At 33.3% G+C, this 24,627-nt stretch overlaps 1 protein-coding gene across 3 annotated transcripts in view; it reads right to left on the minus strand.

Annotated features, from left to right (window-relative positions):
- Positions 1 to 3,439: 3,439 nt before the first annotated feature.
- The window catches only part of MMUT (methylmalonyl-CoA mutase), a 31,877-nt gene continuing 10,689 nt past the window's right edge, over positions 3,440 to 24,627 (minus strand). For all 3 annotated transcript variants that reach the window (XM_004780415.3, XM_004780416.3, XM_045071058.1), the window contains exons 5-13: positions 23,143 to 23,314; positions 21,905 to 22,153; positions 18,980 to 19,091; positions 17,592 to 17,707; positions 15,395 to 15,510; positions 11,456 to 11,587; positions 10,000 to 10,147; positions 6,036 to 6,203; positions 3,440 to 3,707 (exon numbers count right to left, since the gene is read on the minus strand). In XM_004780415.3, the coding sequence (XP_004780472.1) occupies positions 3,579 to 3,707; positions 6,036 to 6,203; positions 10,000 to 10,147; positions 11,456 to 11,587; positions 15,395 to 15,510; positions 17,592 to 17,707; positions 18,980 to 19,091; positions 21,905 to 22,153; positions 23,143 to 23,314 (1,342 nt within the window). In that variant the 3' untranslated portion in view covers positions 3,440 to 3,578. The remainder of the gene's footprint in view (positions 3,708 to 6,035; positions 6,204 to 9,999; positions 10,148 to 11,455; positions 11,588 to 15,394; positions 15,511 to 17,591; positions 17,708 to 18,979; positions 19,092 to 21,904; positions 22,154 to 23,142; positions 23,315 to 24,627) is intronic.

Consider the following 24,627-nt stretch of genomic DNA (forward strand, 5'->3'; position numbering starts at 1 on the left):
GTGTGTAAAATACTCTTAATATCATGCCCTGATCTCATGTTAAGTGGTAAGAGGAGTTCAGTATAACAAGAGGTTTGAATGCAGAGGGAGGAAATAGGCCATGAAGAATTAGTAACTTAAAATGAGTTAATGTGAATTAACAGACAAATTTACTAAATAGAATAATAATCTCATATCCAAAGTCACATTCTAGCTTCACTGCTAATGAATGAATCATCTTAGCACAAATGCAGTACAGTTCATGGACAATTATCAGCATGTAGTTGTACTGATTACAAATCACAATCACAAAGGATGACATTAGGTACATCTGGGCAGACTATTAAAGAGATGTGCTTTTCTGAACAGTGTTTATGAAACCTATGGGTCTCTAAGATGGGCATCTTTTTAAATGTTTTTTCAAGGAAATAGAATAATCCTGAACTTAGGGAGACACCTACAGGTACAGCAGAAAAAAATAAAAGGAAGATCAGGGAAACAAAACAATAGTATTATGTTTATTCAGGAAAACCAAAATGATTTTTCTCTGAAAACTTTTTTGAATGCTGAGAACTTTTCATCATGTTAGTCACAAATTTTGTCTAATGACCTAAAGGATGGTTCATAATTCTTTGGAATTGGAGTCAGGATTTGCCTATGGGTAGAAATAACATTAGCTGTTACCATCATCAGCATCATTTTTACTATGTCTTCCAGAGAGTAATAAGCATATTTACATATTCATCACTTTGATTTTTTTTCCCCTCATTTAAAATAAAAATATCTGTAAAAAAACATCTTCTACATTAGCAGTGCCTTAACATAAATAGTTTTATTAGATCCTTTTTTTTTTTTTTTTTTTGTAAAGGAAAAGTTTTTGAATAGTATGATGTGGATAGGAATTTAAAGATGCTAGTGGAGGGTGGCGGGGACCCATGGCATAACCTTGTCTGTGGGTAGATAACCTAGAGCTATTTAACTACCTCCTCAGCTCTCGCCTCCATTGTATGAATCCTCACTCCCTGAATCCCTGAAGTGGAAATCAGAGGAAGAAATCATCCCTGTTTCTTTTGTTGCTTTAACTCTTGTTCAGAAAGAATGTCTCTTCAAAGCTCTCCTTAACTTCCTATACTATGTTCATATTAATATAACACTGACATTTTCATTAAGTTGCAGGGAAAGGATTTTGATGTCTTCATAGTACCCTACAGACATCATACTAGTGTGCTTCCAAAGCCAGAAAAACTAGTGCTGACAGAAGGATCACTGGAAAACAAATCCCATGATTTTTCTTTCCTCATTTTGAGATTATGCCGGTATAACCAGTCTCAAAATCATTGCACATCAAAAACAGCCCACAAAAGAATAACCAAAATAGGTGAAGAGATATAGCAGATTCTACACAGTGAATACCCAAGGATCAGGAGTGAGTTTTTTTTTTTTTTTTTTAAGATAAAAGACAGATTCTGACAATTCAATCTACCCAAAATAAGATCTTACCTCTCCATGTTTGTCATTTTTGAGCAGTACCTGAGCAGATAAGCTTAGATACTGAGAATATCTCTAATACATTATTCTAATGGTCTTCTCTCAGACTCTTGCCCCATTAAAAGGCATCTTCCACACAGCTGTTGTGCTAAACACAAATCTTTTCAGATTATTTCCATAGTGAAAACCCTTTATGATTCTGTCTTTATCTTTAGGATGAAGTCCAAATTCCTTAACTTGCCTCTAAACATAATCTGGCTCCTGCCTGCCTTCCCAGTTTCCTGCCTTAACACTCATTCTTTTTCAATAATAGTAATACAATAACAACATTATTAACATTTATAAAATAAATGCTACATGTCAAGACTGTCTACTGTGGTGAAAATCATGTAACATAAAATTTACCTTACTTACCATTTTTAAGTGTGCAGTTCTGCGGCTCAAAGTTCATTCATACTGCTGTACAACTATTACTACCATCCATCTCCAGAACTTTTCATCCTCCCCAACTGAAATTCTATAACCATTCAGTTCCTTAATTTCCCATTCCCTCTCCTCAGACCATGGCAACCACCATTCTACTTTTCTATCTCTATGAATTTGACTATGCTAGGAATCTCATATAAATGAAATATTTTGTGACTGGCTGATTTCACTTAGCATATTGTCTTCAAGTTTTACCTATGTTGTTGCATGTATCAGAATTTCCTTCTTTTTAAAGGCTGATTAATATTCTAAGTATATACCACATTTCACCTATCCATTCATCTATCAAAGGAAACTTGGGTTGCTTCTATATCTTGGGTATTGTGAATAAAGCTGCTATGAACATGGGTGCACAAATATCTATGTGAGATCCCACTTTCAGCTCTTTTGGATATATACCTAGGAGTGGAATTATTGGGCCATTTGGTAACTATTCAGTTTTTTTGAGGAATCGTATCATTTTCCCCAATGGTAGCAGCATTGTACATTCCTCCCAGCAACGTACAAGGGCTCTATGATAATTTTAAGTAATAGGTACCTATAATAGGTAGTCCACTTGACTGGCCATGGGATGTCTTGATTACATATTATTTTGGTGTGTGTATGTTCTGGTGTTTCTGGATGAGATTAGCATTTGAATCAGTGGATTTAGTAAATTGCCCGCTCCAGTGATGTGAGCATCACCCTATCTGTTGAGGGTCTCAGGGAAGTGAAAGGCAGAGGAGAGAGGAATCCACCCCTCCTATTTCCTGCCTCACTCATTGATCTGGGACATGTCATATCATCTTTTATAGGCCTTAGGGTATGATTTACACTACAGGCTCTCTTGATTCTCAGACCTTCAGAGTTGGATTGAGTTATACCACTAGCTTTTCCAGACATCATAGCCCTTCTACACTCCCAGCTTACACCATTATTCTGGAGAAAGCTATATTAATAACCTACACACTTTCATTTTAGGGACTATTCATAAACATTCAGTCTCCTGGGTCTTGGGATAAGCCCAGAAATAACAAAGTCATATGTTCATGCCCAGGAAGAAGGTAAAGTCAGATTTAAAGAAATATTCTACCATTTCATCCTTATCTGATTTAATATTCTTATTGAAGTGATTGTAGTAGAATTTGGTTGAAGATTACAACCATAATATATTTCTCTACGTAAATACTCTTCCTTATTTTTTCCAAGATAGGTGTAATTATTTTGTTCTTTTATGGATTTTGTTTTTGGTGTTCAAGTCAATATAATACTAACTTGAAGAATGGGACTAGTTAGATTTTTTTTAGGTAAGGTTTAATTTTTAAAATAGAAAGAAATAGTTTTATAAGAAATACTTCAAATAAATACCATGACTTTTTAAAATCATACCTTTGTCTAGAGTTTCTGATGAAGTATTAAACATGTAGAGCTTTTAAGGGTATATATATATATATTTTTTTTAATTTTTAAAGTGAAACTGTATATACACAATTAGAACATCACAAAATTTTTATAAATCAGGTATTTTAATGTAAAGCTTTCAAGACAGCACAAATCAAGTGTTGAATTAAACTGAAGACATGGTTTTACTCTCTGATCATCATTGAAAGACTGTTTTAGAAAAAAGCTAACACAAAAACAGGATATTACATAGATTGCTGCTTCTTTTCTAAACACTTCTCAATATCATTAAGCACTTGAACGGCAGCCTTTGGAATTCGAGTCCCAGGACCAAATACATTGGAAACTCCAACTTCAAACAGAAATTCATAATCCTGTTGAAAGAATTTGTTTAATTAATAGAAGAGACAATATTTTTAAATTCAAGGAAATGACACCAGGACAATGAAAGCTGTCCTTTCTTCTTTGTCGCCAATGCCCCCAGCTTTCTCAACTGGTATACCATTTGCATTTGGAGCTGAAAAATTCTTGCTTCCCCAGGACTGCTAATAATAACCCATCTATCACACATTTTCCAAATTACCCCAGTGTGTGACATGTAGTACGAAGCAGTATGACCCACTGACCAAGAACTTCTAAGACCAAAACCATGTAATTTTCTCTTGCCTAAATTTTCACTACTTGTGACTATTTGTGTTAAATTTAGTATCACATTATAGGCTTGAGTTTACTAGGCTATTTATGACCTCTAAGATGTTTTGTCTGCGGTTGGTGAATGGTGATACTTTGAGGGGAGGGGTGTTGTGTTAAATTTTTTTATTTGAATATAGTTGACACAAGGTTACATGGTTTCAGGTTACAACACAGTGATTCAAGTTTATATATTATGCTGTGTGTATGCATAAGTGTTGACTGCAATTATAAAGGATACTCATATTAACACACATGTGTGTCATTACAGAAAATAATCTTTAGTCTTTAAACTCATAGGGAAAAAGGTATGGAAGACATCAAGGATGTTTTGAGTAATTCAAATATCCAGAGGGTTAATACAACTTTTGTGAAATATATTTCTTAAAAATGTGAGCTTACTTAGATAACAGGCCTGTGTTTTTTCTCAACTCATATTTCAATTCTGATATTTTGTGAAGCCTAATTATTTTGGCTCTTAAATTTAACATCACATCTAAGAGCTTATATATTACAGACTCTAAAACTGCAATACAGATAAAAGTTTCCAAGACAGACAATAAAGAATAAACACCCTTTATATTCCCATATAGTAAACTATATTTGCAAAAATAATAGGCAAGTATGTTAACAAAAGCAGTTTTGTGTTGACTATAACACCTTAAGTACTGTGTTGTTAGAAAGAATAAATAATATATAGTTTGCTTGCTAGATCTGCATGATTATCAACCTCACAATTTCATATATATATATATACATATATATATATATATATATAGTCTAATCTCATAAGTGGTAAATAAGTCACTATTTTATATTCTGACCAGTATGCAGGAAAAAATTATAGATCTTGACATAAGATCACACTTCACTGATAGACTCCTGCTCTTGTGGAGGGGTCTTTGTAGCATCTATCAATTATTTACTTAGAACAATCTCATATACACTTCTATTTTTTCCCATTCTCAATAAAAAAAGAAAACTTGATATAATTAAAAACTGGATTGGAGAGGGTGGTTGGCTTATGGACATTAGGGAGGGTATGTGCTATGGTGAGTGCTGTTAAGTGTGTAAGCCTGACGATTCAAAGACCTGTACCCCTGGGGCAAATATACATTATATGTTAATTAAAAAAAAAACTGGATTGGAAGCAAACCAAATTTATATTTTAACTAATTATTTTAACTGACAGGTAAGATAATACGTGGAAGGTATCCTCCCACCCCATTAATAAATTAACTGACATCACTGATTGTTACCTAGCATTTATTTCTCCTTTTCTAAGATGATCCATATTTTTGTTCAAGAATCCAACTGTTCCCCAATCAGGGGAAATTCAAATTATTGAATTTCCAGAACAAGCTGATTCCATTTATTTCTGATTTAGGATATTTTTGGCTCTAAGAAAACTATGCCCCAATAAAATTAGCTTTAATGAAAAAGAGGTTTTACAAGACCATGTAACTGAAACAACTCTGAGTTAAGACAACATCCACAGATGGAAACAAGAACTGAACAAGGTAGTTACTCTGAAACAACAAAAACAAGTGATGCTGACTGGTTATCAAAGGACTCACTTCACTACCATGACAAATAGTGGACACTGTCTGTGTCTAGGGGTTGATAGATGCAACATGTTCACCATTCTTCTCTAGTCTAGCTGTGAGATTTTATTACTTTTATCCTGTTCCTTTTCCATCATTCTTTACTGACTATGAATAAAGTAGATCTCTATCTAGGTTATTAGTTTGCAAGGAGGTAATTCCCTCACAGAAGCTTTGTAAATTGTTAAATCACACAAAGTGAATTACAATATAGCTTGAATAGAAAACAACACTGCCCACTTTTTAAGTAAGATTTACTTAGTCAAATCACCAGGAAATAATTGAGATCAACATCTAAACCAAATTTTTTCTTTAGTAAATGTATACAGTAAGTGGGAACTACATATAAACTAACATTACTCAGGATTCCCATCATAGTACTAGAAAAATACAGGAAATGAACAATACCTGTGGTGGTATCACCCCTCCACACATGACAAGAATATCTGGCCGTCCCAGGGAGTTGAGCTCTTTGATGAGCTCAGGAACTAGGGTTTTATGACCAGCAGCAAGTGTGCTCACACCCACAGCGTGCACATCTGCATCCACAGCCTGCTGGGCCACTTCACGGGGAGTCTAAGCAATCAGAAAGTGAAGAAACAAATCATCATATATTCCAAAGAGTATTTTAAAACTGTTATCTACTTAACTGGCATTCCATGGTTTTTCTCATTAAAAATCTTGAAGTGAGTATAACTTCATTATTTCATCATTCTCAAATCATAAATCTCAACTCATCCTTGATAAAAAAGACACCATTACTGTCTTTGCTTCTAGCCCTAGAATTTATCGATTAGATTTAAGTTACACCAAATATAGCTCCCCCAAAAAACCTTTAGGATAAGGAATTATCCTTAGGCAAAATATATTATCTCTTCACATTACAGTTTTTGTAAAATACATCTGTTGTCTTATCAACATTTATTGAGTGGTTGAGCAGTACAAGACAACATATCATAGTATCTATGACGAATTAAAAGACTAAACATAAAATTCAATGTGAAAAGTGAATTTTAGGTTTTAAAATAAAATGGGTGGGAAAGAGCGACGTTAGTAAGACAGTACACTAGGAAGCTCAGGACCTCAGTCTCACATGCAGACATTGAATTGACAGCAACGTATGAATCAAAATAACATGAGACTCTAGAAACCAGTTAAGGGGCTAGCTACAAAACCCTGGCAAATACATAAACAAGAGAAGGGATGGTACCAAGAAGGCTGTTCTTCATTATTAACTGGATTTAACCAGTATGCTATACAGAATTATAAAGGATATTTTCAAGTATTCAATTATGAATTGAGTTACCCAAGATCATATTCATTTTCTGCAATGAGTGACATTTGCTTTGATAATTGTCATGTATTTAAATAACTTCATATAAAGGAGATCTACAAGCTTCTCATTGTAAATATAATGCAAATTGAGAAATTTGGGGAGGATAAAGTTATCTCAGAAACTGCTGAACAATAATAAGCTCAAAAAAACTATTATCTGAAAATTTCCTAGTTCGGCAATACTTTAGGGCTCATTTCCGTGTGAAAACAAAAGATCCTACGCATCTTGGGAATGAAGCCAAGTTCAAGAAGATCTCTAAGTAAATCACACAGCATACTGCTAAAAAAAATCAGTCTGTGAAAAATATAACTGATGAAATTAAAACATTTAAGAAAATGTGCATATTCTTGGTATTGATGCATTAACAGATTTAATTGACTTATGCCTGACTGGTCATTCATATCATCCTTGTTACCAAAATTCATTAGATTAAAATTCCATTTAAACAATTCAATTCCATGCTTTATGTTTACACACAAAAAATTGTATTTTATGTTATCAAATACTGAGCATTCTAAAACTTCAAATCTAATTTTTCCTAAATCAAGACACAGAACTGAAGGAAAGTACCTTCATCTACAGGTAAGTGTTTTTTTTTTTTTTAATGACAAAGTATTATGTTAACAAAGTTGGTGATATTAAAAGGTATACTATATTTTTATAGATGGCATGTAAAGGAGAAATGAACTTGCAGTTCATTGAAAAATTCTTTTAAGTGCCAAAGAATGACATCAATTGTTTTTAATTACTTTCATTTTATAAAAAAAATATTTCCTGAAAGCTAATTACTAAATATCAGGAATGTATTATATTTGGTCATTATTTAAAACAAACAAAGGGGCACCTGAGAGGCCCAGTCAGTTAAATGTTGGACTCTTGATTTCAGCTCAGATCATGATCTCAGGGTCCTGGGATCAAGGCCCGCATCAGGCTCCCCGCTTAGCAGGACACCTGCTTGGCTCTCTCTCCACCTGTCCCTCCCTCCTTTCTCTTTCTCCCCCTCTTGAAAACAAACAAACAAAAATCTAAAGTAAAAGCATAGTAGAATATAAGTAAAAAACTAGAATGGGAAAGTATTCAACTCAAAGGATGAAAGCAATCTAAATATATGTATTTATTTAATCTAAAATATATTTGAGGTTCTTAACAAAACCTAGCTTAAATGTATTTATGAATCTACCTACCAACACAGTTCAAAGATGTTATCTCCAGAAGTTCAGGCTAGTGCTTCATAGTGAAAACTTCTTCTAGACTTTCTATAGTAATATTTAAAAATTCATCATTGAACACTACATCAAAAACTAATGATTTTTTTTTTTATGTTTGCTAACATAAATAAATAAATAAATAAATTCAAAAAGGGAAAATCTTACAGATTCTACAGAGTATGGGCCTCTTCAGAAAGGCTTACGTCTTTGCTGGTAAAAACGCAATGAATACTCTTCAGGCTTCACCTTAGTCGACCCATCCGCAGTGTGGAGCAACAGTACTTCCTTTTCCCTGAAACTCTCCTTCTTCCTCAGTTTTTAGCTCACTCCACACCCCATTCCCTTTCCCTCCTCTGCTATGTCCTCCCCTTTTCCCTTTTGGTGTTCAAGTTCTCATCTTGTGATATACATTTCTGATGGGAAGTTACACCAGTTTTCATGGTTTTAAGTACCATTTACACATTGTAAGTCTCAAAATCTTATTTATAATGGAGACCTCTCTTCTATGCTCCAGACATGCATATCCAACCTATATGGTCATCTTTATCTGAATGTTCCATAAGCTGGTTCTCTCCTGCCTGCCTCCTTATCTGTAAATAGCCCCTTCTTTAAATTTTCTTCACAATCCTAGCTAACTTCCACTAAGACCCTGATACTGCCTTGGTTAAGGCCTGCCTTGCTTCTCACTCCGATTTACTGAATATCTTAACTGGACTCCTTGCATTTAGTCACGGCTCCTCTCAATCCACTTCAGAAAGTGATTTTCCTGGAAAGTGAGCTTTCTAAAGTATACATTTGATTGTCACTCTGCCTAAACACCTTTGGGATATGTTCTAACTTCTTAGAATGGCACATATAAGGCTATTCATCATAATCTACATACCATCCCATGCTCTGTATTCTAATTGCACTGAACTTCTTACAGTCACTTGAAGGCATCATGTCTTCATGACTCTGTACCACTGTACCTCTGTCCCTCTGCCCAAGCCAACCTTTCTTAGCATGCCCTTCCCTGCCTTGCTTTCCAGGCTTCCAGAAGGCACAGCTCAACCATAAGTTCCTAGAATATTTGGACAAGTTCCTTGTTCAAACCTTAATTACATTATTATTCTGCTGTGATTACTGGTAAGTAAATCTCTTTCTGTTAGGAGTCTGCAAGACTTCAGGGAGCTGAAGACAAAAATTATATCTTACTCAACTGAGAACATAGCATTTGGTAGATGATCAAGAAGTATATAGTAGATAAAGCTTTTAATATGAAACTTATTACAGTGTACTCAACCAAAGATATAAAGGGAATGATTATTATACTACTCTATAGAGAATTTCAGTTTCATTTACTTCCAACAAATTATTACTCTGCTGGACTAAATATTCTGTGATTAAGTAAAATACTACTAGAGAGTAATAAGAAGAGAAAATCTAATTATGAACTGACCCTCTCACTCTAATGCTTGATTTCTCTTTCAAAACACTTCCCACCAATCCATTGTGGGTTATGTTTCCCTCAAATTATTAGTCAAATCTCAAAAGAATAAGATTTTTCAAAGTAACCTTCAGTCTCAGACACCTAACAATTTTAGTTACTAATTTTTACAAAGTCAAGTCTGAGATACAAGTACATTAACATAAATTACATTACTTTCCTATTTCTGTCATAATTAACTGGATTATATGCATTCAAAAATAAATCTGGGAATCTGCTGAACTCATTTTCTTCTTTAACAACTTAAAAAACATCACCATGGTTTATCATCTTATCATTATTTTTTCTAAATATAAGTGATTTATGACATTCTTTTGAAATTCTCCCAGCAATTTTCAGTACCTGAAAAAGAGGACCTATGTCCACATCAAAACCAAGATCAGCAAATCCTGTAGCGATAACTTTTGCACCTCTGTCATGTCCATCTTGTCCCATTTTAGCCACAAGAAGACGAGGTCTGCGACCTTCACGATCCTTGAATTTATTTACCCTAAGAACATTTCAAAATACAGCGGTTATTAAAAGTAATAATAAAATAAATTTATATATTGTTAATTGTCCAAAGATAAGATATAAGAACTATAATTTATTCACAGCAAATCCTTCAAGTTTATTTAAAAATTTTTTTTGAATCTGTTTACTCATATTTTGTGAAGATCTCTATTTTAAATTGAGAATTCCATTAAAGCTTGGGTATGCTTAACACATTTCCCTTAGAGGAAAATCTGCAAGATGGCACAACCAATAAGCCCGTAACACCTGAGAACATCACAGTGAAGCAAGATGAGGAAACGACAACTTTTCACCTTCGTAAGCCAGTCTCCAGAGTATAATATGCATAAATATTTAAATATAACCTAAAAGGTAGCTTTCAGAGATTTTTATACAAATGTGACTCACTGGTTGCTTTGAACTGTCTGTATCTCACCTACTCATCACAAGTATGAACTTCTCCAAGCTGACTGCAATGTGGTACTTTCAAATGACATATAATCAAAATATCTGTCTGCTTAAATCAATAAATTCATACCCCATATGAAAAAGTACTATATTTGTTTTTATTAAAAGAAAAAAAGTTTCATTTTGATGACTTTCACCTTAGATGTTTTGATATTTATCTCATAACTAGTGATACAAAAAGAGGGAAACTACAAAGGTTGAGAAAAAAATCAGGAAGCTACATTTACACCTTGGAACTATGACCAATTTCTATTAATTTATATTTCCTAATCATGTTTGACAGTACTATTTACTGACAGTTCAGAGAGTTTGATTTTAATTTATGCATAGATGGCAACCAAATACTTATTTTCAAATAGGAAATTATTTTATAATTATTTAAACAATTAAACAGTTTGAATGAACTTAGGAAAATATGAAAGTATACTATAATAAGGAGACTGAAATATAACCACCAGGGGATATGAAGCAGTATCAATGCTAGTTAAAAAGGCCAACTGGAGTAGCTCATGCCGCTGAGATGTGTCCTGATAAGCTCATAATCACCGAGTGTTCTACTTTCTGCTCTCTCTCACATGACAATAAATGAAACTGTCAAACTCTTGATTAAAAAAAAAAAAAAAAAAAAAAAAAAAAAAAAACATTTGATTTAAATGAGAAACTCCTAATGGGAACTATGATGAAAATTTAAAATATTATATTAGTAAAACTACAGACTAATAGGAAAGTCAGTTCAAATATTTTCCAAATGGTATGTGACAAAAATAGGTCCAAATTTGATTTATAAGGATTATGTTAACAGAAAAGACATTCTGGTGAAAGAAATCTCACATATTACCTCTTGACAGCATATGATATCTCTTTACTTTCTCCAAATTCCTGGCGATAGGCTCCACTCACCATACGATCATTAGCTTTATGTTCACCAAACACCTTTTTCATAGCATCTGTGATTTCTCCAACTGTACATCTAAAATATTAAAATAATAAAATAGAGGTTTTATTAACATCATCATTTGAGATAAAAATATTTACTTAAGCCCCCATGTTGCATCACCACTTCCTCATATTAGGGAGATCATATGATAGTTGTCTTTCTCTGCTTGACTTATTTCACTAAGCATGATACGCTCTAGTTCCATCCATGTTGTCGCAAATGGGAAGATTTCATTTCTTTTGATGGCTGCATAGTATTCCATTGTGTATATATACCACATCTTCTTGATCCATTCATCTGTTGATGGACATCTAGGTTCTTTCCATAGTTTGGCTATTGGGGGGAGGGGGTTTGGGAGAAGGGGGTGGGATTATGGACATTGGGGAGGGTATGTGCTTTGGTGAGTGCTGTGAAGTGTGTAAACCTGGTGATTCACAGACCTGTACCCCTGGGGATAAAAATATATGTTTTTAAAAAAAAAACCCTGAAAAAAAATATTTACTTAAATATTCAATATAATTAGACATACATTATTACCTAAGTAAAATATATGCTACCAAAAATCTTACGGTATTCATCTTTCTCTGACCAACTTATTTTACTTGGAGTATTTTTTTACTGCATTGATGAAAGCATCTTTCCTCAGAATACCAATGAAAAATGATTCAGGATGCCTTTATACACAATACTCTTTTTAACATTTGTTAACTAAAAAATAACGGAATGACTTAAAAAACTATAAGTAGATAAGCATGAATAATTTATCACCTAACAATACAAATAGGCAGAGGGAGCAAGATTCCCACTGATACTTTTTTCTTTCTTTTTTCTTTGAGAGAGAGCGAGCGAGCAAGCAAGCAAGGCCTAGGGCAGGGGGAGAGAGAGAATCTTATTTTTTTTTTTTTTAAAGATTTATTTATTTATTTGACACACAGAAATCACAAGATCACAAGGAGGCAGAGAGGCAGGCAGAGAGAGGAGGAAGCAGGCTCCCCGCTGAATAGAGAGCCCGATGTGGGGCTCGATCCCAGGACCCTGGGATCATGACCTGAGCCAAAGGCAGAGGCTTTAACCCACTGAGCCACCCAGGCGCCCCGGGAGAGAGAGAATCTTAAGCAGGCTCCACATCCAGTGTGGAGCCCAATGCAGAGTCTAATCTCACAACCCTGACATCATGGCCTGAATTGAAATCAAGAGTCAGATGCTTAACTGCCCAGAGGCCCCCTCCTGCTGATACATTTTGATAGAAAGTAAGTCTTTTAGCATATTCCATCCATTGTTTACTAATTCATTCAACAATTACTGAGTGCCTAATATGGGAAAAACATGGTAAGTGCTAGACATATGATGATAAATAAGACTTGGAGGGGGAGATACTGCTCTTACAGAGCTTATCATCTAGTCAGGGGACACAAACAATACACATGCACACAAATGAATGAATAAGAATTTCATGTGATAATAAGCACTATGAACACACTGGAACAGGTGAAATGGGATCTCTGGGAAAGCTAAAGATACTGAAGACATGAATATTTAACTTTACAACTAAGACCTAAATGATGAGAAGGAGAAACTCAAGGGAGCATAAGGGGGAAAACCGTTTGAAAAAGAAAGTACTAAATGCAGATGTTCTGAGAGTTAGAAAAACATGCTCTTTGTTCTAAAACTAGAACAAGGACACTGGGGACACAGCCTAATGAAGGAAGTAGAATAAGGTGAGGCCAAGGAAATATGCCAGATTCGTATCTTACACAATCTTGGAGGCCATGGTAAGATTGGGTTTTAATTTAAAAGGCATGGGAGACCATTAGAGGACTGTAAGCAGGTAAGTTTTTTTTTTATTTCTTATAAGAAATAAAAACTGTAAAACAAATAAATCCAACCCACATACTATTTATTCTACCCCTTAAGCACTTAAAACAACATATTAAAAAGAAAAGGTTATTGTATTAAGCAATAAATAACAAAAGCAAAAATAATTCACTTAGTGACATTATGTATTGGGAGAAAATTTTCTGTGGCTTATTTGCTTTTCTGCATGTCCTATGAGACAAAGCACTGATTGCCCTTTATTTTTGACTGTCTTTTCAAAGTTAACTACACAGTGAATAGCTTTGGAAGACAGAGAAGCCTTGTCAACCTCTGAACAAAGAGTAGGTTTGTTTACTGTCAAAAATAAAAATGTTTCCCTATATTTGAAAGTACATTAAACTTCTCAATCTACAAATAAGTGACATGGGTTCATTACAATAGCTTAAAATGTCCCAAGCCATAGGGAAATTAAAGTATTAATATACTTTATTAATACACTAATATAATATATAATGTAATAATAATATAAATATTAATAAATAAATATAAAATATATAATATATAAGTACATAAATATATAAAAATAAACATATAAATACATACAATATATTTAAATATATACAATAAAAAATAATAAATATAAAATAATATAATATAATAATAATATGCTAATAAAGTTTTAACATACTCTCCACCCACCCTAGTGGGAGTGGTGAAGGAGGCTTAATGAGTTTTTCCTCTGAAGGGCTTCAGCAAGTTTTTCTGTAATTTCTTACTGCAAATCTTGAAAGGCTGGCTCATCTTTTCTCATCTATAATTCTTCTGACCCTTTCCCAAACCTTGTTAGAAAGATGTAATAACCAGTGTAAACAGAAATTTCAGCCAGCTGCATGGATGCATTAATGAACTCTAATATAGGACCTATTCAATGATTTTTTTTTTTTGTCTTTTAATTTTTTTATTTTTTATAAACATATATTTTTATCCCCAGGGGTACAGGTCTGTGAATCACCAGGTTTACACACTTCACAGCACTCACCAAATCTAGAGTTCAGAATGACAATTCTCAAGGTTCTAGCCGGGCTCGAAAAAGGCATGGAAGATATTAGAGAAACCCTCTTGAGAGATATAAAAGCCCTTTCTGGAGAAATAAAAGAACTAAAATCTAACCAAGTTGAAATCAAAAAATGCTATTCAATGATTTTTAATACATCTTTAAGAGCTCCACATGCCTACAGGACAGTGGCACTTAGAGTATCATGAATAGCACTCTATCTGCTCAAACCCTGGTGATATCCAAATACTGTACATGAATAAAATGTCTTCGGGAACCCCACTGTTTGGCTAGCCGCTGCCTGGCTGCACTATGTCCTGCACCACACTGTGGAGCATGGGTTCCTAGGGCTCTCAGCATGCCACCTTTCACCTAGAGAGGGAAAGGGGAGAGCTTAAGCATGTTTCCTGCTCAGAAAGGTTTCATGATGCCCTAGGTGAAGAACATATGTAGGTCATTTATAATTCATTACCATATAGCTGCTAAAATAACAGACCTCCAGCTTTTCTCTGAAGATGGGAAATGAGCACATGTACCTGAACAGTTCTCACTACCTTATTTTGCTAGTAACAGAATTTGACAAAAATCAATCACTTTTGCTGTTTTGTTCATATATTTGCAGAAATACTTAGATCTACATTAGGTAGTTACTAGTGACCTGAGGGTATTTTCCCTTGTAAGATGGACTTTCTCAAAACAAGATGACTTCATACTTGATATATTTTAAAAGTTAATGTTTCATTTTTAAATTTTAAGGAGAGTAAAGCCTCTTAATGTTTACATGCTTAAAAAAAGACATGAATATTGTAAGTACGCTGATATTTAAGAAAAATAAAAACTAACTTCATTTGAGTTTCCAATATACTTGTTTAGGCTCACATGGTTTATACGATCAACCTTTCATTTAAGCACACTTTGAGTAGCAGGTCAACTTCTGGTATTTGGCAATCTCCAAACTTAAACACCCTCACCTTGCACGAGTTGCTTCCACGGCAAGAGCCAGAATATTCCCATCTCCACTGGCAGCACATTCAGTCAGTGCAGCAAGACACCGTTCAGCCAAATCTTGATCCCTGCTGGATTTGACCTTAATAAAAAGGTCAAGAAAAGGGACAATGTTCATGAATAGAGAAAAAAAGAGAGATCAGGAAATCAGACACTGATACTACATCACACAGAAATTGTTCCATAATCCTAAACTCAAAAACAAAAGGAAAAAAAAGGAGAGAATAGTATGTATCCTAGGACTGATACTCATTCAATGTATTCATTCACTCATTCAATAAACATTTAAGGATTTCCTAAAATAAGACTGAATTCTGCATAATCCTGATAAATCAGAAACAAGTAGGGCAATAATAAATAATAGTGGTGACTCTACTTAGGCTCTACTTATGTAACAAGACATCAAAAACAAGTAGATGTTTTACATGCATAATTTCAAAGACACACTACAGAGTAAGAGTCACAAGGAAGAAAAAATGATAATAATAGATTACAACTTAAAGAATACTTCAGTTATATGTTGTTTTCCTTTGTTAATTAACAAATATATTGGTAATAATATGTATGTATATGGTTTTTCTTTACTTAAAAATAACCCAAAGAGGAGCGCCTAGGTGGCTCAGTCAGTTAAGCATTGGACTCTTGATCTCAGCTCAGATCTTAATCTCTGGGTTGTGAGTTTAAGTCCCAAGTTGGGCTTAAAAAATAAAAATTAAAATAATCCAAAAAGAGAGAAAAAAAAGACAAGAGACAGTGAGAAATACTGCAGGAGACAAAAAGACAATGAAAAGCATGGTAAAAAACTTTTCCTCTCAGGTCTTGCTCTACCTTGCTCTACCAACAACCTGCCTAAACAAAGTTATCTAAAATCCAATTTCTTACAAGATTACACCATCTATAAAAGAGTCTAAAATATGATACTGCTCAAGATGCTACTAAAATTATATAATATGTATAAGCAGAAGTGGACCAGAAATCTTATACTAAGGGCAAGGAAAAAACCCAACTCCATTATCACTATTGAATTTCTCTCTTGCCTGAAATAAAGTTTAACATCATTTATGGCAAAATGAACTCCTCAAGCAGTGAGGTGCAGAGTTAATAAAAGCCTAAAGTATAAGAGAGGACAAAAGGAGTTTTCCAAATATAATAAAGGTTGAGATTTTTGTGATGACTGAAAATAACATGCTACACCCTAAACAGGACATTGTAAAAAGCATGACAAAAATGAGAGAGGAGTCCTTATCTTCTCATTAAGGGTGAAATGGAAATAATTTCATTAAACATCTGCCATTAAAAAAAGAAAAGAAAGGTGATGGTTGTGCATTCAGTCTAACCAAACAAACTCTTAGACTCCTAAAGAACATCTAAACTGAGGGAAAAAAAAGTCAGATCTTAAACTACCACAGGGAAAGTAAACCAATGAAAACCATTAAAGATCGCTAAATAATGTCAAATTCCTTACCTTAGAAATAACAGTAATTATAAAAGCCAAAGATTAAGAGACCACAGTAGCTTCTCACAATAGAAATATATGTTACGACTATAAGAATATGTTTCATCTTAGCATTTCATATACTTTGATTCATCTTGGCAAGAAATCAGAAATAAAATTAATACTCTAGTGTCAATCAAAATAAATGTTTCATTTATAAACTGTATCCTACTAAAGCACTATTAAAATATATTTGAGTTAAAAAAAAAACAGAAAAAAAATGATACTTTCATAGTAGTATCAGAAACCATGGTCTGGTGGAAACAAATTACAGTGAAAAGTCCTGGGTTCAGATACTCGGAACTTAATTTTGTTTTTAACAGTGAGTGAGTATCATAATCATTTAAGCCTTTGTTTTAATCTGTAAATAATGGCAGGTATTATTATTAGAGTGATTTTTAATAACAATATGTAAGTTTCACAGATGCAGTTGTCATGATTTAAAACATGAATGTTTGGTGTCAACAGACAGATTTGAGTCTTGGCTGTTCAATTATTTACTCCTAGTAAGTTTCTTAATCTCCCTTATCTTTAATTTCCTTAACTTCAAAATGTTGGGATATAATACCCACCTCATGTGGTTGTTACAAGGATTAAGCAAGACAATGTAAGTGCTTACACAGTGCCCAGAAGACAGAAAGCACTCAAAAAATGATAGCTATTATTACCTTCTTGAGTTTTTCAATCTGTTTGTTACGCACTGAAGTATTATCAATCGCCAGAACTTCCACAGATTCTTCTTTTTCCAACTGGTACTTATTTACTCCAACAATTATTTCAGAACCTATTAATTTTCCAGAGGAAAATAACATATAGATTCTATTCATAAATAATTGCCTAATAGTAATGCTCTGATCATCACATACTTTTCTTATAAGCTTAATATTTTTAAGTAGTATTCTTAAATCTTTTTAAAATTTTATTCATTTATTTAAAAGAGAGAGTGAGTGAGAGAAGAGAATGAGCAGAGGGAAAGGGGAAAGCAGACTCTCCTGCTGAGCAGGGAGCCCTATGTGGGGCTCAATCCCAGGACCCTGGGATCATAACCTGAGCCAAAGGCAGTCACTTCACTGACTGAGCCACCCAGAAGAGTCAGTATTCTTAAATCTTAATGAAACTTCAATATACATCAGTAAAGCAAATCCCAATAAAACGGGGGTGAAAGGGGAAAGAACAGATAAGTAACAGAATCTCTGTAAGGAAGGACTTTTATTATGCTCCTACATTATATGCTTCCCCAGAGCTTCTGATAAACCCTCTTTTAACACTACAAAATTAAAATAATAATAGCAGCTACATCAAGATTTTTAAGGAAGAGGATTAACATTCAATAGCATTTCAAAGTTTTCTTGAATTCTTTTACAGCCAATCACTTTTAACAAAAAGTACTTTTAAAATTTGTAAGTAATAAACCAGAATTAAAAAGATATTTCCTTAACACAGTAAAAAATATATTTAGCCTCAAACTATCAGATTATTACTGTATCTAAAGACATCCTGCCACCCACCCAGTCCTCATATTTCCTTTATAGAACTCACCACAATTTATAATTATCTTGTTTATTTGTTTACTTGTTCTTTTTCTCTCTTACTAGAATGTAAGCTCTGAGGGTGGAGAGAGCATTTTTGACCTATTCACAGTTGTAAGCACAGTGCCTCAAATGCTAAATACTAAAAGTGTTGACTGACTGAATGAGTAAATAAATACTACAATGCAAAGCACAATGACCAATAATAATACCATCTTTAAAATGCTGGAGATACCCACCTACACACGTCTATATACACAGTGGGCATACCTCCACACATACTCTACATATGCTTACCTGTGTGCACCCACGCATGCAAAAATACAAACAGGGAGAGAGATGGATGGATGGATGGATGGATGGATAGAAAGACAGACTCAGATGAGTCTCAGATGAGAAACATTCTATCCAAGTTTCATTTTTCCATTATCTTTGTTTTATAACTCACATGTGTTTTCTTCAAATAGAAATTAATATTTCTTTTTAAACATTGGATTTCACACATAAACGTTTTCATTTTATCTTACCAGAATCTATTCTCGCTTGCCTTCGGGCAGCACATTCTTCAATTCGAAGTTTAGGTATTCCTTCTGCTACAGCTTTGGCCATTCCACCCATCTCTTCAATTTCATCAATGAGCTAATAAGAAAAATAGATTAATAAAACTGGAAAAGAATATAAAGATATTTTTATAAACTACACAAATTAGTTATGTCACATAAATACTAATATTAATAAAGTAATAAGCTATTTTAGTGGCAAGTTTAATGCTTTGTAAGAAAAGAATCAAGTAGACTTCAAGAGCATTAATTAGAAATCCTACAACAGTTAGGGGTGCCTGGCTGGCTCAGTCGAGGAGAGCAGGCACCTCTTGATCTCAGGTTTGTGAGTTTAAGCCCCATGTTGGGTGTAGAGTTTTCTTAAATGAATAAATAAAAACTAAAAAAAAAAAAAAAAAAAAGAAAGAAAGAAAGAAAAAGAAATTCTACAGAGTTAACAATACACTATTATGTATTTAAAAGTTGCTAAGAAAGATCTTTTTTTTTAAGACTTTATTTACTTATTTGACAGAGAGAGATCACAAGTAGGCAGAAAGGCAGGAAGAGAGAGAGGGGGAAGCAGGCTCCCTGCCAAGCAGACAGCCTGATGTGGGGCTCGATTCTAGGACCCCAGGATCATGACCTGAACTGAAAGCAGAGGCTTTAACCCATTGAGCCACCCAGGCGCCCCAAGAAAGCAGATCTTAAGAAGTCTTATCACAAGGAAAAAAAATTTGTAACAGGCATGGATACTAAATAAACTTATTCTGGTAATCATTTCACAATTCATACATATATCAAATCATCATGTTGTATATCTTAACCTAACACAATGTTATATGTCAGTTATATCTCAATTAAAAAAAGAAATTATGTACTTAAAGCTACTTGAAAAGAAAACAGAAAAACTAAGATGTAGATTCTGGAAAACAGAACCTCACTCAAGTCTTGGGAGAAAACTAAAAATAACAGCAATTCTCTCATCTTTATTTTTAGTCACATAAGTAAATAAATTCTTGGTCACATAAATAAGTATTCTTTAAAAAGTATATTTCAAAATGCAGTTTTATTTTTATTTGAGCAGCAGAATAATGATGTAACTCCATCTTATTGATACCAGGGAAGATCTAAACTTTTAATTACAGCCTCATATATACATATATATGTATTTATGAGATGGTGGGAAAATGAATGGTGGAAGGGTATGTGACTTTGCAGAAAGGAACAAAGTTAATTTTTTTTTTTTCTGAAGAAGTCAAGAAATAAGAATTCATGTTGGATATAAAAGAGGCCAAAGGTAAGATAGGAGGCTAAAAAGATGGGGGATTACTTTAGAATTTGCAACTACCTCTCTCCCATTCAGTCAAGAGACCCAAAGTTTAGTGCTTGAAGAATATGGACCAAAGTTTACTTCTGCAGAAACGCAATGGGCTATATCAAACACCAAGTACAGAAAGAGGCATGGGTAAGATGTCTTGTTGAAATAAAAACCTGCATTCTGAATAATAACACTAAAGACAAAGGCACACAGAGAAAATAGACAATATAGGATATAGAAGGAAACTTCAAAAAAGTAATTAATATCCTCAGAAATAATCAGATTCTGTATTAATGAAACAAGTAGTATAATATACAAGGAAGAAAACACAAAAACAAAAATGAGCTTTTGAAAATTACAAATATGATCTATGAATTTTAAAGTAAATAGAAATTTAAAGTTGATGACTCCTAGAAAACAAAACAGAATCTCATGGATAAGTTATAGAACAGAGAGGAACACTAGGGTACCTAAGGAAGTCCTTACCCAACAACTATGAGTTCTAGAAAGAGAAATCACAGAAAACTGGCAGGGGGGAAATTATCAAAAAAGTAATACAAGACAATTTCTTAGGGCTAAGATAACATGAAAAATGGGGGAGATAAAAAATGCCCACTGAAGATCTCGTGAAATGCAGGAAAAAATAAACACACCAAAGTCTAGCAACTCAAAAATAAAGAGATCCTGCAACTGTTAGAAAGTTCCTGAGAGTGAAAATAGCATCAGATTTCTAAACAGAAATAGTGGAAGCCAGAATAAAAAGCAAGGATAAAAAGCAGATCAATGTTTACACACTCACAAATGAAAATAATTTCAAAGTCAGACTATCCATCAAATACCAGAGTAGAATGAAGACATTTTCGAACACCCAAAGTTTCATATAAGTCATCTCCCATGTACCACTTTTAGAGGAGGTTCCTATGCGGTATGCTTCAAGACAACAAGGGATAAATCAATAGAGGTAGACAAAGGATTCGAGCTGCAGATTCAACATAGCAGACATAAAAAGAATTCCCAGGATAATGGCAAAGGAAAGTCAAAAGGCCACAACAGTCAGCACGTCTAAAGAGAAATCAGCTGAAATCAAATGAGAGCACTGGAGGACTTCAGAAAGATATCTACTATTGAGATATAATTTTATTGGTAGTAGTATCAGACAAGAGAAAGCAGAGGTAAGAATCAGCTAAAATACTAAACTACCATACTACAAAGCAATAGATAATGCCTAAAATTGATGGATAGACCTAGCATACATGTTTAATTCTAAAATATGGAGATAAAACAAACAAAAAAGATGTATTGATTCAAGGAAGTGGGAAAAAAGCAAGTAGAAGATAAAGGACTGCTTTTTTATATTAATAGCCTTTGAACACTCAGTCTTTTTAACTCTTTGAAAAAAATATTTAATACAAATACAAGTATATTTTTAAATTATGTTTCTATTTGTATACTATTAAAGTTGAATCTTAAATTTCTTCTCATTTTATAAATCTTGATATAAATCTATAAATGATTTGATTTATAAACCAAAATATCTATAAATCTTAATAAATCTGTGAATCTTAAAACCCAAGTTTTAAAGAAGAGAAACTGACCTTCAAGGCAGCCTCATAAACATCATTTGTGAGAGATTCCATCATATAGGAACCTCCCCAAGGATCAGCCACTTTGGGAATCCCAGATTCTTCTTGAATAATAATCTGTGTATTCCTGGCAATTCGAGCGCTTTTCACAGTTGGCAATCCCAAGGCTTCATCAAAAGAATTTGTGTGCAAAGACTGAGTACCTCCAAACACTGCTGCCATTGCTTCTACTGTAGTACGGATAATGTTATTGTAAGGATCCTAAAACATTCAGTGAAAAGCAAAAAGTCAAAACACGGCAACAGTTGATAAAAGATGCTACTATGGTTAAGCAGTGGCTCTTGCACACTTATTTTGCCATGTCTACATTAGGCTTCAGAATATCCAATAAATTTAGACAAATTAGTAAACAAGCCAGATTTAACAAGCACTCAACAAATGATTTATTAATAAGTGATCAGTGAAGAAGATGAACAATGTACTATGAGATAAAAAATCTGGAATTCATTCTCTTCCTGATTGTGATTTGGGCAAATCATTGGATCTTCTGAACTTTAGCTTCCTTAGCTATAAAAATGAGAAGGTTAAGCCAACAACTATTTCTGCCAACCTGAAACTGTATTTCTCCACTTATAAGTACCTAAAGTCATATTTAATGTGGATATATTAGTTTTTATTCACTTTTAAGTATATAAAAGCAATGTTAACTTTAAAGTTATGAATTATTTTTAATGTATCAAAATAATACGTAAAAAAAGACATGGAAAAAGATTATCACACAATCTTTTAATAGAATGATTTTAAATTACTCAAATGATTAGAGTCTTTAAATGGGTCTGTTTGCATGCACACATGTAACTAAAATAAATAATATATATATGCACAAAATTTTAATCAGGCAATTTTATATTAAGAATTTTAACTCTTAAAATCATTTAAGATAATATTAACTAAACTTGGGTTTTTACTTCCTCCTCATCATCACATTCTTTTTTTTTTTCTTTCACTTTTAAAAAGGTAAAACAGCACTATAGTAAGCCAATTTATATGATTCCCATAGTTAACCACTGGAGGGAGCCAGTTTTATTTATTATAATACGTGTTAAAACACATAAATGTGCATTATGCTTCAGAATAATTATTCAAACATGAATAGATGGGTTCTTAAATCTACTTCCTGACTGTGCTATGTTGCTTGTAAGACAATATATGAATTTGCTAAACCTCTACACTTTAAATTATATATATACCTGCTCAGTAAGTGACCATCCTGATGTCTGACAATGAGCTCTCAGAAGAAGGGATTTAGAATTTTTAGGCTGAAACATTTTCTCTATTAAGTGAGCCCAGAGTTTTCTCCCAGCTCTCATTTTTGCTATTTCCATATAAAAGTTCATCCCAATTCCCCAGAAGAAAGACAACCTAAAATAGTAATGTTAAGTCCATTACTTGATTATACTTGGCAATGTAAAATGGAAAATAAAACTAATTGTATCACACACTGGATTTTAATTTTAAACAATTTAATTTAAACTAAAATCAAAGCATATACACTTAAGTAACTTTAAACCTAACAGATAAAAGTACAGTTTAAGGCACACAGAAGAAAGAGCTCTGATTATTTGCTTCAGGTGGGAATTATTCACTTTACAATTGGTTTTTCATTTTTTTGTTTGTTTGTTTGTTTGTTTTGTTCTTAGGAAAGAAGTTCCTCTTGTGCCCTCAAATAAAGAATGAATCACTATCCCAAAATAAAATACTTCAAGAATACCCAGTACATAAGTCAGGGGTCACCTATGAAGGGAATAAAACCACCAACTAATAATTTTAGTTAATAAACCACTAACAAATAATTTTCTTTGGATAGCAAGAAAGTTTTCCTGTTTTGTTTTTTTTTTATATATAGGCATATATTTCTCCAACTGCCCTTAAACTAATTCTTTTTATTTTATATCCTGCAGCTGAGTTACACATTTAGTTTAGTTTACTTGCCTGTGCCTAGAGGCACAAAAGCTGTGTTTCTTTATATAAGAAGCGGTGAGCCTTAAAGTAAAGAAACGAAAGACTAATAAAAATTTGTGGTATGCCCTTGGACGCTCTTAACATTGTTGTTCTCAAATATTTGTCTCAGGATATTTTTTCATTCTTAAAAATTACTAAAGACCCCAAGTAATCTTTATTTGGATATTATCTATCAATATTTACATATTAATTCATTTAGAAACAACCAACATATAACATGTTAACATATGTAACATTTTTATGAAAAATAATTATACTTTGCTAAAATAAAATAATATTTAATAAAACAGTTACTATTTTACATTTTTGCAAAACTAATATGTGGCTTCAGGGAAGACAGGTGGAATCTATATCTGCTTCTATATTTAATCTGCTACAACATCACATATCATGTAGTATCTGGGAAACAGTACTATAGACTTTTGAAAGAATGGAGGTGCAAAAGGCAGATAAAGTCTTAATACAATCATGAGAACAATTTAACCTGAAAGACCCCAGGAAGGGTAGTGACCCTGAAGAGTCCTTGGACCACACTCTGAGAAATGCTGTCACATTATGTATATAGCAGCCTCTGGTATAAAGAAGTATTCACCAATCTATAAACAATCTGAGGACAGAAGTCATGTTTTTCATAAGTTTGGTTTTTTTTTTCCTCCAACATATAAACTGGTTCTCAGCCTAGAGTAAAACTTAGCAATTAATTGCTTAGCTGA

This window comes from Mustela putorius, unplaced genomic scaffold (assembly GCF_011764305.1).
Source record: "Mustela putorius furo isolate JIRA1106 unplaced genomic scaffold, ASM1176430v1.1 tig00003983_pilon_pilon_pilon, whole genome shotgun sequence".
In the NCBI taxonomy this organism is placed as follows: Eukaryota; Metazoa; Chordata; class Mammalia; order Carnivora; family Mustelidae; genus Mustela; species Mustela putorius.